Below are 15,792 nucleotides of genomic sequence, written 5' to 3'. Positions count from 1 at the left end.
TTCCACCCCCGCCCCCCACAGAGCGTCCCTCAGGACTGTTTACAGCACGTGTCTGAAAGTTGCTCTTGTTGGTTAGCTGTTTCACCCTCCAGATTTTTCCCTTCGTGCTTTTACCGTCGCCACAAGGCTGTGTGCCCCATGGGAACAAGTCCTCCTTGCTTAAAAGAAGTTCCCTGAGCCCCTGGGCAGGGCTGGCTACTGAGCATTTGAGATGTGGCAGATTCAAATTAAAATAGCCCGTAAGTATAAAATACACACTGAGCATCTAAGACTCAGTGTGAGAAAATTCATTAATCATTTTTATATTATATAGGAAATGATAATACTCTGGGTGCATTTTGTTGAATAAAATGTCACCAAAATTACATATGTGAATCCCAACAAGCTTTTTTGTGGATATAGGCAAGATTATTCTAAAATTTTATTATCTAGGGCCGCACTTGCGGCATATGGAGGTTCCCAGGCCAGGGGTCGAATCGGAGCTGTAGCTGCCAGCCTACGCCAGAGCCACAGCAATGCCAGATCCGAGCTGCATCTGCGACCTACACCACAGCTCACCGCAATGCCGGATCCTTAACCCACTGAGCAAGGCCAGGAGTTGAACCCTCATCCTCATGGATTCTAGTCTGGTTCTTTTTTTTTTTTTTTTCCTGCTCAGGTTCTTAACCCACTGAGCACAACGGGAACTCCTGTTCTAGAATGTCCGTGGAAAGGCAAGGGAACTAGAATAGCTCAAGGGATTTGAAAAAGCAGAATACAGCGGGAGGACCCACTCTGCGGAATTTTCAGATTCTTCTAAAGCAGAGGTCAGGACTGTACTGGCTCATGTCTGCCGAGTGCGGTCGTGGAGGAGAGACAGCCTCAGAGTCGGGGAGCAGGAGACGAGACCCCGCCGAGACCCCCGAGAACGGGGCTGTGGAGCAAAAGCAGTTCGGCAGCTGATGCACCGGACGCCTGTTGGCGAGAAAATGAACTTGGATCCCAGCCTCACATGGAAACAAAAACTGACTCAAATTAGGAGTTCCCGTTGTGGCTCTGTGGGTTAAGGACCCAGCACTGTCTCTGTGAGGATGTGAGTTTGATCCCTGGCCTCACTCAGCAGGGGAAGGATCCAGCGTTGCCTTGAGCTGAGCTTAGGTTGCAGATGTGACTCAGATCTGGCATTGCTGTGGCTGTGGCGTGGGCCGGCAGCTGCAGCTCCAGTTTGACCCCTAGCCTGGGAACCTCCATATGCTGCAGGTGCAGCTGTAGAAAGAAAAAAAAAATACACTTGAATTGGATAATAGAGTTAAATGTAAAAGATCAAACTGTAAGACTTTTCCAGAAAACAAAAGAGGAACTCTTTGGAACCTAGGGCTTGGCACGGAGGTCTTAGCTATGATACCAAAGCATGATCGATTAAAGGAAGAATCAGTGAGTCAGACTTCATCAAAATTAAAAACCTTTGTTCCGTGAAATGCCCCATGACACAGATGGAAAGGCACGCTGTAGGCGGGTGTTCGAGCCACAGGCCTCGAACTGTAAGGAACTTTGAAAATATAGCTGTGAAAAAAACCTGACAGTCCCATCAGAAAATGGGCGAAAGACGTGAAGAGACTTTTATTTTTTCCTTTTTAGGGCTGCACCTGCAGTGTGTGGAAGTTCCCAGGCTAGGGGAGGAAGCAGAGCTGCAGCTGCTGGCCTCGGCCACAGCCACGGCCGTGCTGGACACTTTAGCCCACTGATTGAGGTCAGGGATTGAACCTGCATCCTCATGGATACTAGTTGGGTTCATAACCTGCCGAGCCACACTGGAAGCTCCCTGAAGAGACGTTTACTGAAGAGAATTTAGAGACGGCAGATGAGCCCACGAAAAGATGTGCAGTGTCACTACCCAGTAGGGAAATGCAAGCGAAAACCACAGCGAGAAGAGCTCCAGTAAGATGGGGACTCCAGACGCTGGCGAGGATGCGGAGAAGCGGGAGCTCTCCGAGGTTGGCAGTGTGGCCGTTTCTTTGAAAACCAAACAACCACTTCACCTGTGACCCAGGAATTACACTCTTGAGCCTGCAGCCCGGAGAAATGGCAGTTGATGTCCAGAGCAGCCTGTGCACAGGTGTTCATGGCAGCTTTATGTGGAAGAGCCCAAAATGGGGACAAAACCGAGTGTCCTTCAGTGAGTGGGTGGTCACACCCACGCCGGGGGATGCTGTTACCCGGCAGTAAGAGGGACGCCCTGCTGATGCCCGCAGTGACACGCGTGGATCCCAAGGGCATTCTGCTGGGTGAAGAAAAGCCACACACGGTGCGGTTCCATTTATGTGGCTTTCTTGCCACGGTCCAGCGGTAGGTTGGAGGACCTACATCCTGTAGGGTTAGAGGTTGCTAGGGGTTTGGGGTGGCGGGGGCAGGGCGTGCCCTAAAGGGGCGCATGAGTGAGAGAACATTCGCGAACCTGGATTGCGGAGGTGGTGACGCGCGCGCGTGCACCTGTGATAAGGAGACAGAACTGCGTGCGCACACGTTGCACCAGGGTCCGCATCTTGGTTCCCAGTGTGTGCGGTGGTTCCCTGAGGGATGTGATACTGAATGTCACTGCGTAAGGTGTCACCCGGGGGAAACCGTGAAGGGGCGGAGGGACGCCCCACCCCCACCCCGTGCTCTTTCGGAAACGGCCTGTGATTCTGTAATTATTTCAGAACTGGACTGAAGAGCTTAAAAAGTAGTATGTGTGTGGCCCGCCTTCCGTTTCTGTCGCGAGAACTGCTTTGAATGGTGACGTGGGGAGACGGCTCTGTCGTAGCCATCAGCAGCAGACTTGGCCCGTTCCCTGTCCCCTCCCTGTGTCGCGTAAGCAGGTGGGGGCGGCCAGGGGGCCCAGCCAGGTTAGCAAACAGGAGGTAACCTTCATTTCTCACCTCCATCAGCAGTCTTCTTGAAAACCCCGTAAACCCTGTCTTCTTTGAGTTATTTTTAGCTTCTTTTAGTTATTTTTAGGTCTTCTAAAATGGTGACATTCTCGGAGTTCCCATCATGGTGCAGCGGAAACGAATCCGACTGGGAACCATGAGGTTGCGGGTTCGATCCCTGGCCTTGCTCAGTGGGTTAAGGATCCGGCGTTGCCATGAGCTGTGGTGTAGGTTGCAGACCCAGCTCAGATCTGGCGTTGCTGTAGCTCTGGCCTGGGAACCTCCATATGCCACAGGTGCGGCCCTACGAAAGGACAAAAGACAAAAAAAAAAAAAAAAAAAATGGTGGCGTTTTCATTTTCCAGTTTCAAAACTGATGGTTCTTTCTAAGCTCTGGTCTCTGCAGATCACATGTAACATAATCCTTTCCTGGGAGTTCCTGCTGTGGTGCTGTGGGTTAAGGATCTGGTGTTGCCGAAGCCGTGGCACAGGTCACAGTGGAGGCTCAGATTCAATCCCTGGCCTGGGAACTTCCATATGCTGCAGGTGCAACCAAAAAATAATAAGGAGAAAATAAGCCTTTACCGCCTCACACCTGCTAGGATGGCTGCTATCAAAAACCTCAGAAAATAGGGGAGTTCCCGTCGTGGCGCAGTGGTTAACGAACCCGACTAGGAACCATGAGGTTGTGGGTTCGGTCCCTGCCCTTGCTCAGTGGGTTCACGATCCGGCGTTGCCGTGAGCTGTGGTGTAGGTCGCAGACGCGGCTTGGATCCCGCATTGCTGTGGCTCTGGCGTAGGCCGGTGGCTACAGCTCCGATTCGACCCCTAGCCTGGGAACCTCCACATGCCATGGGAGTGGCCCAAGAAATGGCAAAAAGACAAAAAAAAAAAAAAAAAAAAAAAAAAAAACCAAAAAACTCAGAAAATAAAGGCGCTCCCCCTGTGATGCAACAGGACAGGCAGAGTCCCTGCGGCAGCAGGACTCAGGTTCGATCCACAGCCCAGCACAGCGGGTCCAGGACCCAGCATTGCCTCAGCTGCAGAGTCAGTCGCAGTTGCAGCTCAGATCTGATCCCTGGCCAGGGAACTCCATGTGCCATGGGCTGGCCAAAAACGGATGGGGGGGGGGGGAGAAAAAAAAATGAACTCAGAGAAAAAAGTAAACACAGAAGTATCATATAATTTAGGCATTTCCCTCTGGGCGCACACCCCAAAGAGTCGAAGGCAGGGACGCAGAGGGGTATTTGCGCCTTGTTTGTAGCAGCATCGGTCACAGCAGTTAAAACGTGGAAGCGAGGTGAACATCGGATAGGACTGTACCTGTGATGGGGTCTTCGCCTTGGACAGGGGGACCTTCTGCCCCAGTGTCACAGCATGGGTCAGCCTGGAGGACATCCCGCCGAGTGAAATAAGCCCATTATGAAAGGACAGAGACACTGTGTGGTCTGCCTGCAGGAGGCACCTCGAGGCATTGGAATCTGAACCGTCATCTTTGTGCTCTGTTCCCGTGTTTGCCGAGGTCCTGCTTCCCCATCCAGGACCTGAACCTGGGGGAACCTGGGGCGAGCTGGTCTGCGCGGGAAAGCAGGGTGGCTTGTCTCTTCTCTCCAGTCGGTGTTTAACTCGCTGCAGGTTGGGGAGTGCCAGGTGTCCTGTAGAGCCACACCGTGTGTGTGTGTTGGGGCAGGGGGTTGTTTTTCGTCATCCCCACCGCATGCGAAAGTTCCAAAGCCAGGGACCAAACCTTCACCTCAGCAGTGACCCAAGCCACAGCAGTGGCAACTCCAGGTCCTTAACCCACTGAGCCACCAGGGAACTCCCACACTGTGTTTTAATAGAAAATTTGTGCAAAATTCAAAACAGCCCTGTGAGGTTTCTGGGCTCCCTGAGCTGAGGTTGGCAGTGGGGTGTCTGCTTGCAACTGAGGTCTGGATGATAAAGGCTGGCAGCTAGAGGAGGGGACCTGGTCCCCAGCTATCTGCCTAAGGGCCAGGCTTGGCTGGCGTGTGGCCTTGGAGCCCTGGGCCTTGATGGGAGCCATGGGTGGGCTTGGAGCTCACATCTATGCTTGAGTGACTTTGTTTTTTATTTGTTTGTTTGGAGTAGAGTTGATTTACACTGCTGCGTTAGCTTCAGGTGTACAGCATAGTGAATCATAAGAATCATAGGAATTCACATAGTATGTATTATATAAATTTATGTCATGTTTATTATCTAAATTTCTATTATATAAATTCTTAAATTTATGATATATGTTCTTATATTTATGATATAAACTTGATATCTATAGATTATACATTTTATGGTTATATATAATCATAAGAATCAGTGAATCCAAAGAATTTATATATTCTTTTTCAGATTCTTTTTTTTTTTTGTCTTTTGTCTTTTTAGGGCCACACCTGCGGCATATGGAGGTTCCCAGGCTAGGGGTCGAATCAGAGCTGCAGCTGCCAGCCTACACCACAGCCACAGCCACGCAGGATCCAAGCCGCATCTGTGACCTACACCACAGCTCACGGCAACGCCGGATCTTTAACCCACTGAGCGAGGCCAGGGATCGAACCTGCATCCTCATGGATGTTGGTCAGGTTCCTTAACCACTGAGCCATGATGGGAACTCCCCCTCGCTTTTAATCTGTAGCGATTTTTTCCACTTTTTACAGTTCTGTTGACTTGTAGTTGATTGACGAGGTTGTGGTCTCTCTGTGGACGGCAGTGACTCGGACATGGACTCGCATCCCTTCTTTTCGGACGCTCTCTCGGTATCAGTTATCGCCAAACACTGAGTAGAGGCCCCTGTGCTTTACGGCAGGTCCCTTGTGCCCAGGTCCGCAGGCAGTAGCGTGCCTGTGCCCAGCCCAGAGCCCCAGTCCACCCTCCCCACCGCCCGCCCCCTGTGGTAACCGTAAGTTTGTTTTCAAAGGCTGTGCATCTGTTTCTGTTTTGTAAATAAGTATGCTTTTTTTAGATTCCACATTAAAGTGTTATCCTATGTTGTTTGTTTTTGACTTACTTCACTTATATGATCATTTCTAGGTCTGTCCGTGTTGCTGCAAATGGCATTATTTCATTTTTATGGCTGAGTCGTATTCCCTCGTGTAGAAGTGCCACCTCTTCTTATCCATTCATCTGTCCTTGGGCATTTAGGTTGCTTCCATGTCTTGGCTGTTGTAGATAGTGCTCCAGGGAACATTGGGGTGCATGTCTTTTTGAATTAGTGGGTTTTTGGTTTTTTTTTCAGATAGGTACCCAGAAGTAGGATTGCTGGGTCATATGGTCGTTCTGTTTTTAGTTTTGGAAGAATCTCCATACTGTTCTCCGTAGTGGTTGTGCCAATGTACATTCCCACTGACAGTGTGGGAGGGTCCCAATTCTCCTCACTCTCCAAAATCTATTGTTTGTAGACTTTATTTTTTTTTCCTTATTTATTTTTTTTGTCTTTTTCGGGCTGCACTTGCAACATATGGTGGTTCCCAGGCTAGGGGTCAAATCAGAGATGCAAGTACCAACCTACACCACAGCCACAGCAATGCCAGATCTGAGCCATGTCTGTGACCTACACCACAGCTCACAGCAGTGCCAGATCCTCAACCCACTGAGCAAGGCCAGGGATCAAACCCGCATCCTAGTTATGGATGCTAGTTGGGTTCATTACCACTGAGCCACAATGGGAACTCCTGTTGTTTGTAGACTTTTTGATGATGGCCATTCTGATCAGTGTGAGGTGATTTGCGTTTCTGTAACAATTAGTGATGTAGAGTATCTTTTCATGTGGGTTTTTTTTTTTTTTTTTCCCGTCTGTTATGTCTTCTTTGGAGAAAAGTCGGTTTCGATCTGCCCGTGTGTTGATTGGGTTGTTTGTTTTTTTGATATTGAGCTGTTCGAGTTGTTTATATATTTTGGAGATTAATCCCGTCTTGGTTGCTTTTCTCCCATTCTGTGGGTTTTCATTTTGTTTAGGGTTTCCTGTGCTGGGCAAAAGCTTTGATGTTTAATTAGGTCCCATTTGTTTATTTTTGTTTTTATTGTCATGACTCTAGGAGGTGCGTCTGAGAAGATGCTGCTGTGGTTTATGCTGGAGAGTATTCGGCCTGTTTTCCTCTAAGAGTTTTATAGTATCTGGTCTTATATCTAGGTCTTTGATCCATTTTGAGTTTATGTTTGTGTATGGTGTTAGAGAGTGTTCTCAGCTCATTCTTCAAAAAAAAAGAAAACGCAATGAATTTAATTATATTTATAATTATACAGCCATCATCCTACCCCAATTTTACATTTGCATCCCTAACCCCAGCCCATCCCCCCTGACCTGTCTCCTTTGGAAACGGTAAGTTTTTCAAAGTCTGTGTGTCAGTTTCTGTCCTACCAAAAAGTTCATTGTATCCTTTTTTTAGATGTCACATATAAATGATAGAATACGACATTTGTGTCTCACTGTCTAACTTCACTTAGCATGGCAATTTCTAGGTCCATCCATGTTGCTGCAAATGCCATTATTTCATTCCTTTTTGTGGCTGAGTAACATGCCATTGTGTATATGTGCCACATCTTCTGGATCCACTCCTCTGTCGATGGGCATTCAGGTTGTTTCCCTGTCTTGTCTATTGTATGTAGTGCTGCAATGAACACTGGAGGAGATATATCTTTTTGAGTCGTGGTTTTCTCTGGATAGATGCCCAGGAGTGGGATTACTGGGTCAAACAGTGAGTCTATTGTTAGTTTTTTGAGGAAGCTCCATGCTGTTTTCCACGGTGGTTGCACCCACTTACATTCCCACCAACAGTGTAAGAGGGTTCCCTTTTCTCACTGTTTCCAGCATTTATTGTTTGTAGACCTTTTGATGATGGCCATTCTGGCTGGTGTAAGGTGGTACTTCATGGTAGTTTTAATTTGCATTTCTCTGATAATTAGTGATGTTGAGCATATTTTCATGTGTTTTTTGGCCATCTGTATATGTTCTTTGGAGAATTGTCTGTTTAAGTCTTCTGCCCATTTTTTGATGGTGGTGTTTGCTTTTTTGGTATTGAGCTGCAGGAGGTGTTTATGTATTTTGGAGACTAATCCCTTCTTGGTTGCTTAGTGTACAAATATTTTCTCCCATTCTGTGGGTTGTCTTCATGTTTTTTAGGGTTTCCTGTGCTGTGCAAAAACTTTTAAGTTTAGTTAGGTCCCATTTGTTTATTTTTGTTTTTATTGTCATGACTCTAGGAGGTGGGTCTGAGAAGATGTTGCTGTGGTTTGTGTTGGAGAGTGTTCAGCCATGTTTTCCTCTAAGAGTTTTATAGTATCTGTCCTTATACTTAGGTCTTTAATCCATTTTGAATTTCTTTTTGTGTGTGATATTAGGAAGTGTTCTAAGTTCATTCTTTTACATGTAGCTGTTCAGTTTTCCCAGTACCACTTATCGAAGAGACTGTCTTTCCTCTTTGGTATATTCTTGCCTCTTTTGTTGTAGATTAGTTGACCCTCGGTGCGTGGCTTTATTTCTGGACTTTCTATACCAGTCTATTGACATATTTCTTTTTTGGTGCCAGTACCATACTGTTTTGATGACTGTAGCTTTGTAGTGTAATCTGAAGTCCAAGAGCCTGACTCCTCCAGCTCCATTTTTCTTTCTCAGGATTGTGTTGGCTATTCGAGGTCTTTTGTGTTTCCATACAAATTTCAAATTTTTTTGTCCACCCAATCCCCTCCTTTACCCCACCAACCACTGCTCTATCCTCACCTCAATAATTTTGATATTTCAAGAACATTGTAGGAGTCTCCCATCGTGGCTCAGCAGTAACGAACCCGACTAGTATGCAGGAAGACATGGGTTCGATCCCTGGCCTCGCTCAGTGGGTTGAGGATCCGGCATTGCTGTGGCTGCAGTGTAGGTCACAGATATGGCTCAGGTCTGGCGTTGCTGTGGCTGTGGTGTAGGCCGGCAGCTGCAGCTCTGATTCGACCCCTAGCCTGGGAACCTCCATCTGCTGTGGATGTGGCCTAAAAAGACACACACACACACACACACACACACACATCCAGAACGTTGTATAAGTAGGACGATACAGCAGGTCACCTTCTGGGATTGGCTTTTTTCACTCCGCATCGTTCTGGAGCTGCCTCAGAATCTGTTGTGTGTCAGCAGTTCCGTCCTTTCAAGTGCTGGCTAGTATTCCAGGCTGTGGATGGACCACAGGTTGTTTAACCAGTAAGGTTTGAACAGTCACGTGCAGGTGTTTGCAAGGACGTGAGGTGCCATTTCTCCGGGACAACCTCCCGCCAGTGCTAGGTCATGGCCATGTTGGTTCTACCAGAGATGGGCCGTGAGATGTCTGTTCCCACCAGCGCATGCGGGTGACCGGGTCTCCCCATCTTCGCCAGCATCCCGCCAGGGGTGCCGAGAAGTGTGTCACGTGTCTTCCTGGGTTGTGACTTGGGTGGTGTGGTGGCAGATGATGTTGGGCATCTTTTCCTGAGCTTCTTTGCCAGGCAGATGTTTTCTTTGGTGAAATGCCTGTTCATGTCTTTTGCCCATTTTCTGATTGGATGGTTTGCATTTGTACTGCTGGGTTTTGAGCGGTTTTTGCATATTCTAGACATGGATGTGGGGTTTGCAGAAATGTCTCCCAGTCTTGACTTTGCTCATCCTCTTAACAGCATCTTTGTAGAGCAAACATTTTTAATTTTGGCAAAATCCTAATTATCACTTTTCCTTTTATAAACTATATTTGCAGTGACAAGTGTGAAAACTGGCTAGCCTGTGACTGCAAAGATTTTCTATTTTTTTGAAAAAAATTACTGTTTTATATTTTTAAGTCCATGTTCCATTATAAGTTCATCTTTGTTTTTTTTTGTTTGTTTGTTTTTGTTTTTGTTTTTTCCTGTCTTTCTGTCTTTTCTAGGGCCGCACCCATGGCATATGGAGGTTCCCAGGCTAGGAGTCTAATCGGAGCTGTAGCCACTGGCCTATGCCACCCCCAGCAACTCGGGATCCGAGCCGCGTCTGCGACCACACCACAGCTCAAGACAACGCCGGATCCTTAACCCACTGAGCGAGGCCAGGGATCTAACCTGCAACCTCATGGTTCCTAGTCAGATTCGTTAACCACTGTGCCACTATGGGAACTCCTATAAGTTCATCTTTGTGTAAGATGTGCGGTCACAGGGATTTTTGTTTGTTTGCCTCTGGATATCCAGTTTCTCTAGCACTGCTTGTTGAAAAGACTGCCCTTTCCCAATCGAGCTGCTTTTCCCATTTGTCCAAAATCAATGAGCATATCTGTGGGCTCTGCTCTCCCTTCTCATTCGTCTGTGTGTCTGTCCTGCCACCATAATTAAGCTCAAATCACATAGGCTGACACTTCTCACTTCAACCTTCTTATTCAAAATTGGGTTTGGGGTGCAAAAAACAATAGAAAAAAAATCACTGAAACCAAGAGCTGGTTCTTTGAAAAGGTCAACAAAATTGACACACCTCTGGCCAGACTCACCAAGAAGTGAGAGAAAAAACCCAAATAAAATAAGAAATGAAAAAGAATTCTTAACGGATACCGCAGAAATACAAACAACTACAAACAGTTAGATACCAACAAATTTGACAGCCTAGAAGAAATGGACAACTTTCTAGAGACTTACAGCCTGCCAAAACCGAATCAAGAAGAAATAGATTAACTGAACAGGCCGATCATTAGACATGAAATGGAACATGTGGAGTTCCCGTCGTGGCTCAGTGGTTAACGAATCCGACTAGGAACCATGAGGTTGCCGGTTCGATCCCAGGCCTCGCTCCGTGAGTTAAAGATGTGGCGTTGCCGTGAGCTGTGGTGTAGGTTGCAGACACAGCTTGGATCTGGTGTTGCTGTGGCTGTGGTGTAGGCCTGCAGCTTCAGCTCCGATTGGACCCCTAGCCTGGGAACCTCCACATGCCTCGGGGGTGGCCCTAGAAAAGACAAAAAAAAAAAAAAAAAAAAAAGAATATGTAATAAAAACACTCCCTACAAACAAAAGTCCAGGACCAGGTGGCTTCACAGGTGAATTCTACCAAAGAGGATCTTACACGCATCCTCCTTAAACTTTTCCAAAAGGTTGAAGAAGGAGCACTCCCGAAGACAGGCTATGACACCGCCATCACCCTAATTCCAAAACCAGACAAAGAAACTACCAAAAAAGAAAATTATAGGCCAAAATTTGGTTCTGGGGATTTGGGGGTGGGGGTTGTTTTGGGGTTATTTTTGTCTTTTTAGGGCCACATCCACAGCATATGGAAGTTTCCAGGCCAGGGGTCGAATCAGAGCTACAGCTGCCGGCCTCCACCACAGGCACAGCAACACCGGATCCTTATCCCACTGAGCGAGGCCAGGGATCAAACCCACATCCTCATGGACCCCATGCGGGGCTCTTAACCCACTGAGCTACGGCAGGAACTCCTCCTGATTGTTTTTAACAGCTGTTTTCACAGGGGCTGACACATCACCCTCTGTTGTCACAGCGACCATCTGCCCAGCTCACCCCTCGTTCCCCACATCCCCCCAAGTGACATGCAGGTCGTCCTGCTCTGAGGCCTGTTCTGACACGCGTGATCAGTCTGGTCTCCCGACACTGTCACTGGGGTCCCCCAGCGGTCACAGTTGTGGTTCATTTGCTTTTGGTCGTAGCAATCCCGTAAGTTTTAAAAAGATTCAAGGTTAAGCAGTGCTTCTCAGGCCTGAGCTGCACCAGCAGAGCCTGGAGGTTTGTGAAGACACAGGGGCTGCTGCAGCAGGTGCGGGGAGGGGCCGAGAAGGGCCCAGGGGCTGCCGGTGCACCTGTTCGCTGGTCCAGGGACCACACTTTGAGAAGCGCTGGCTGTAAGCTCCCCGCTTTGGTGGTTAAAATGGCCAGATCTCACCCTTTGAGTCTTTCTGTCATTTTCCTACAGCAGCACTGCCAGCCTGCCATCTCTTGCCCTGGGAGCTCTTACCTGCCGTGGAGTCCAGGGGCCGGCTGTCCCTCCTACGCAGGTGTGCTCTGACTGAGCACGTGGGAAGTTGCCACGACAGCACAGGACCTGAGGATGTGCCTGCATGCAGCCTGACCAGCCACCCAGGGTGGCTGGGAGCTGTGTTCTCAGGCTTCCAGAACTGTGTTAGAGCCCGCGTTTCTGGGGCCAGATGCTTCTAATAAAGAAAGTTCTTCTCAGGACGCACGTAAAACTAGCAAGAGTGCCGTGGGACAAAAGGGCTAAAACGTCCCCTAGGCTCCCCGCCCTCGCTCAGTTTCTTCCTGTGGCACCTCGAACACCAGCCTGGGGCGTTCCCACTGTGGCTCAGCAGGCTCATAACCCGATATCGTGTCCCTGAGGATGCGGGTTCGATCCCTGGCCTCGCTCAGTGGGTTAAGGATCCCGAGGTGCTGTGGCCGGGGTGGCTCCTATTCGACCCTTAGCCTGGGAACTTCCATATGCCGCAGGTGCAGCCCTAAAAAGCAAAAAAGGCTGGGATTTCTCTCCCAGCGGGTGCGCTTGGAGGAGCCGCTTCTTTGGGGCCCCTTGGGGGGCCAGGGACCCCTTCTTGAGAAGCCAGACCTGAGGCAGGTGCTGCCCGGGGCCGGGGGAGGGGGCCTTGCCGGGCCTCGCAGACTTGGCCAGGCTTCCCGGAGGATGGCCAGAGCCCCTCCCTTTGTCAGCACCCTGCAAGTCTGCGAGCTTCATAGGGACCCCGATCCTGCCCTGATCCAGCTGCAGTTGGGGGGCTGCCTCTTCAGGACCCACTCTTCTCCTTGGAGAGCTTCCTTGACCGTGAGCCAGTGGTGGCGGGTCCAGTGGGGTCCTGCTGTGGGCAGATGATACTTGGGCTCCTGGAGGCATCTCGGCGTCTCGCTGAAATGGGTTTGCAGGTGTTTCTTCTGCCTCTCTGTGCCTCTTCCTCTTTTGCTCCATGACCAGCCCGCTGCCCCCCTTCCAGACTGGCCCCAACCTCGCCGGTGGAGCCCCCCAACCAGGAGAGCCCAAGTTAGAGGTGCTGAGGCCACGAGAGACATGGTGTAACTTAAAGGGATGCCCCCTCCCAGGAAAAGAAACTACTCTGTGCTGTGTTTGGGGAACCCAGACCCTGCTTACTTACCCTTGGCATTTTGAGGGCAAACTGGAACCCGCATCCCTCTGCCTTGTTTCCTTAACTCTTCCGTGCTGCTACTTCCGACTCTGCTCCTGAAAATTCAGCAAATCTGAATGTTTCTTTGGACTCTGCATGGTCTGCTTGTCACTCTTGCAAAGCTCCTGGGGATGGGAAGTGGGCAGAGGGCGTGTGGGGTCAGCTTTCAGGAAGGGGGCCCGCGTGCAAGGTACCTAGTGACACACAGAGGGGCTTGGACGGGAGTGGGGTGATGTGCTGGGGGCTTCACTGGGGCCGGGGGCGTGGGAGGGAAGAGGGTCTATCATTCAGGATGTGTCTCATCCAGGGCTCCCCCCAAAACTACACGAGGTGGGCATTTTGTTTCCATTTTTTAGGTCGGGACTCTGAGGCCCCAGAATTAACATGTCCGGGTCCCCCCCGACTATGTAGAGGCCTAAGCGCAGCTGCCTGCTGTGAAGGTGAACCTCAGGGTTGGACAGGAAATGGACGGGACTGTCCTGCTGTCCAGCGCAGGGAGCTCTGTCCAGTCTCTCGGGGTAGAACGTGATGGAAGATAGTATGAGGAAGAGAATGCGTGCATCCGACTCACGGGGTCACTTTGCTGTACAGCAGAAACTGACACAGCACTGTAAACCAACCCTAATAAAACATTTTAAAAATAAATAAATACAGTGACGACTTACCGAAGCCTTTAAAAAGGAACGAAAAAGGAAACGGCAGTGACCGGATGGGATCAAGGTTTTGTGGCGAGCAGGAGGGCGCGCCTCTGCGACGTCATGTGTTGCTTTGGTCCCCAAGGGAAACGAGTGCCACCCGGGTGCCACCCACAGATTAGCGGCTGAAGGAAAATAGAGGTCGCGGGAGGCGTGCTTGCCCTGGAGGAATTCATAGTCTGGAGAGAGAAGGAGAGAATGCAAGTGACCTGTGAAAACTGGCCATGGTTAAAAATGGTGCTATGGGAGTTCCCGTCACGGCACCGCAAACACAGATCCGACTAGGAACCATGAGGTTGCGGGTTCGATCCCTGGCCTCGCTCGGCGGGTTAAGATCCGGCATTGCCGTGAGCTGTGGTGTAGGTCACAGACGTGGCTTGGATCTGGCGTTGCTGTGGCTCTGGCGTAGGCCGGCAGCTGTAGCTCCGATGAGACCCCTAGCCTGGGACCCTCCCTATGCCACGGGTAAAAAAAAAAAAAAAAAAAAAAAAAAAAATGGTGCTATGTTTGCTTTCCAAATGGAAATGGACGGCTGGTGTGGAAAGCTAAACGCCTGAGTTAATCTGGAGCCATCCACACCAATGGCTTTTATTACAAAGCAGTGTCGTTTTGGGTGAGAAAACGTTTCAGGGCCCCTGACCCCATCCCGCAGCAAAGGGGACCCTGCTGTGTGTTGCCCCTAAAGCACAGCCAGTCCCCCCCCCCAACAGGCTCCAGGGGGCGTGAGCGGGAGCCGTCTATAAAGACGCCTTTGGCCAACAGCTGACCACTGACCCGCACTCTGTGCCCGCAGGTGGCGGAGATGGCCGAGGACGGGAGCGAGGAGATCATGTTTATCTGTAAGTGGCCCGAGGCTCGGCCTCACCTCGGAAGGCGGAGCCACGCCCGCGGTTTGCCTTTAAAATAGACAAAAGCTGCCGCTTTTAAAATCGTAGAGATTTTACTTAAGAGCTGTGATTGGAGTTCCCTGGTGGCCTAGCAGATTAAGGACCTGGCGTCCCTGCAGTTGCTCAGGTCGCTGCCATGGCGAAGGTTCGATCCGTGGCCCAGGAACTTCCACATACTGTGGGCATAGCCCTACATAAGTAAGTAAAGAAATAGACGTAAAGAAATGGCATTACATAAAAATTAGTACCGGAAACCCATTTATTGTATGAGAGGTGTGTTGCTGGGTATGTTTTTAGAAACATCATCTGGGGAGCTCCCCTTGTGGCTCAGCGGGTTGTGAACCCAACGAGTATCCATGAGGATGGGGGTCCGACCCCTGGCCTCACTCAGTGGGTTGAGGGTCCGGCCCTGCCAGGAGGTGAGGCGTAGGTCGCAGGTGTGGTTCAGATCCCGAGTTGCTGTGGCTGCAGCTCCGGCTCGACCCCTAGCCCGGGAACCTCCATGTGCCGAATGTGTGGCCCTAAAAAGACACAAAACCATAAAAGGATCATCTTTCTCACAACTCCTGGCAAAGGGCACTGTGCTAGGGCAGCGGCAGACTCCAAACAGTCATCCCAGGGTTTAGAAAGAGGTTTCCGGCACCTGAGGTTTACGATACCAGGTTAAGTTGGTGAATTTAGTCATTTGCTGGGAAAGGCCCTGTCCCCTGTCCCCATGGGGGGTGACTGCCTGCTTTGCCATCTGCCACAGAGCTGGGTTCTCTCATGGGGATGCAGGTCCAGGGCCACGCTTTTGTGTCGCAGGGAGCACTCTGGGTCACCCCAATGGCCGGGGAGCCCCGCGGTGCCCTGGGGGCCTCCCCTGCCCGCCCTGATGCTGGGCTGTCTGTTTGCAGGGTGTGAAGACTGCAGCCAGTACCACGACTCCGAATGCCCCGAGCTGGGCCCCGTGGTCATGGTCAAAGACTCCTTTGTGCTCAGCAGGCGAGGTGAGTGACCGGCTCGAGTTCCTTTTACCGTCCGGCCGGTCAAACGGAGACCGGCGGCCTTGACATCCGCGGAAGGGAGGAAGCAGCACAAGAAGAAGGAGAGCCTTTGGGGAGAAGGCCTGTCCTCGCACGTGTGGCGTCTGGGGTCCCAGCCCCCACCCCCAGGGGCCTCCCGCCGGGCCGAGCCAGGGCGTGTTGCGGAGGCTTTAGGGTCC

At 50.3% G+C, this 15,792-nt stretch overlaps 1 protein-coding gene across 7 annotated transcripts in view; it reads left to right on the top strand.

Annotated features, from left to right (window-relative positions):
• PRDM15 (PR/SET domain 15) overlaps positions 1-15,792 on the top strand; it is a 67,207-nt gene that overhangs the window by 9,019 nt on the left and 42,396 nt on the right. For 6 of the 7 annotated variants that reach the window (XM_021071011.1, XM_021071013.1, XM_021071015.1 and 3 more), the window contains exons 2-3: positions 14,495-14,540; positions 15,485-15,577. In XM_021071011.1, the coding sequence (XP_020926670.1) occupies positions 15,519-15,577 (59 nt within the window). In that variant the 5' untranslated portion in view covers positions 14,495-14,540; positions 15,485-15,518. Of the gene's footprint in view, positions 1-14,494; positions 14,541-15,484; positions 15,582-15,792 lie in introns of all 7 variants that reach the window. The other variant, XM_021071017.1, reaches the window with a different exon arrangement.

This window comes from Sus scrofa, chromosome 13, assembly GCF_000003025.6.
Source record: "Sus scrofa isolate TJ Tabasco breed Duroc chromosome 13, Sscrofa11.1, whole genome shotgun sequence".
Lineage (NCBI taxonomy): Eukaryota > Metazoa > Chordata > Mammalia > Artiodactyla > Suidae > Sus > Sus scrofa.
The sequence above is the reverse complement of the archived record's forward strand: the minus strand, read 5'-3'. Positions and strand labels throughout refer to the sequence as shown.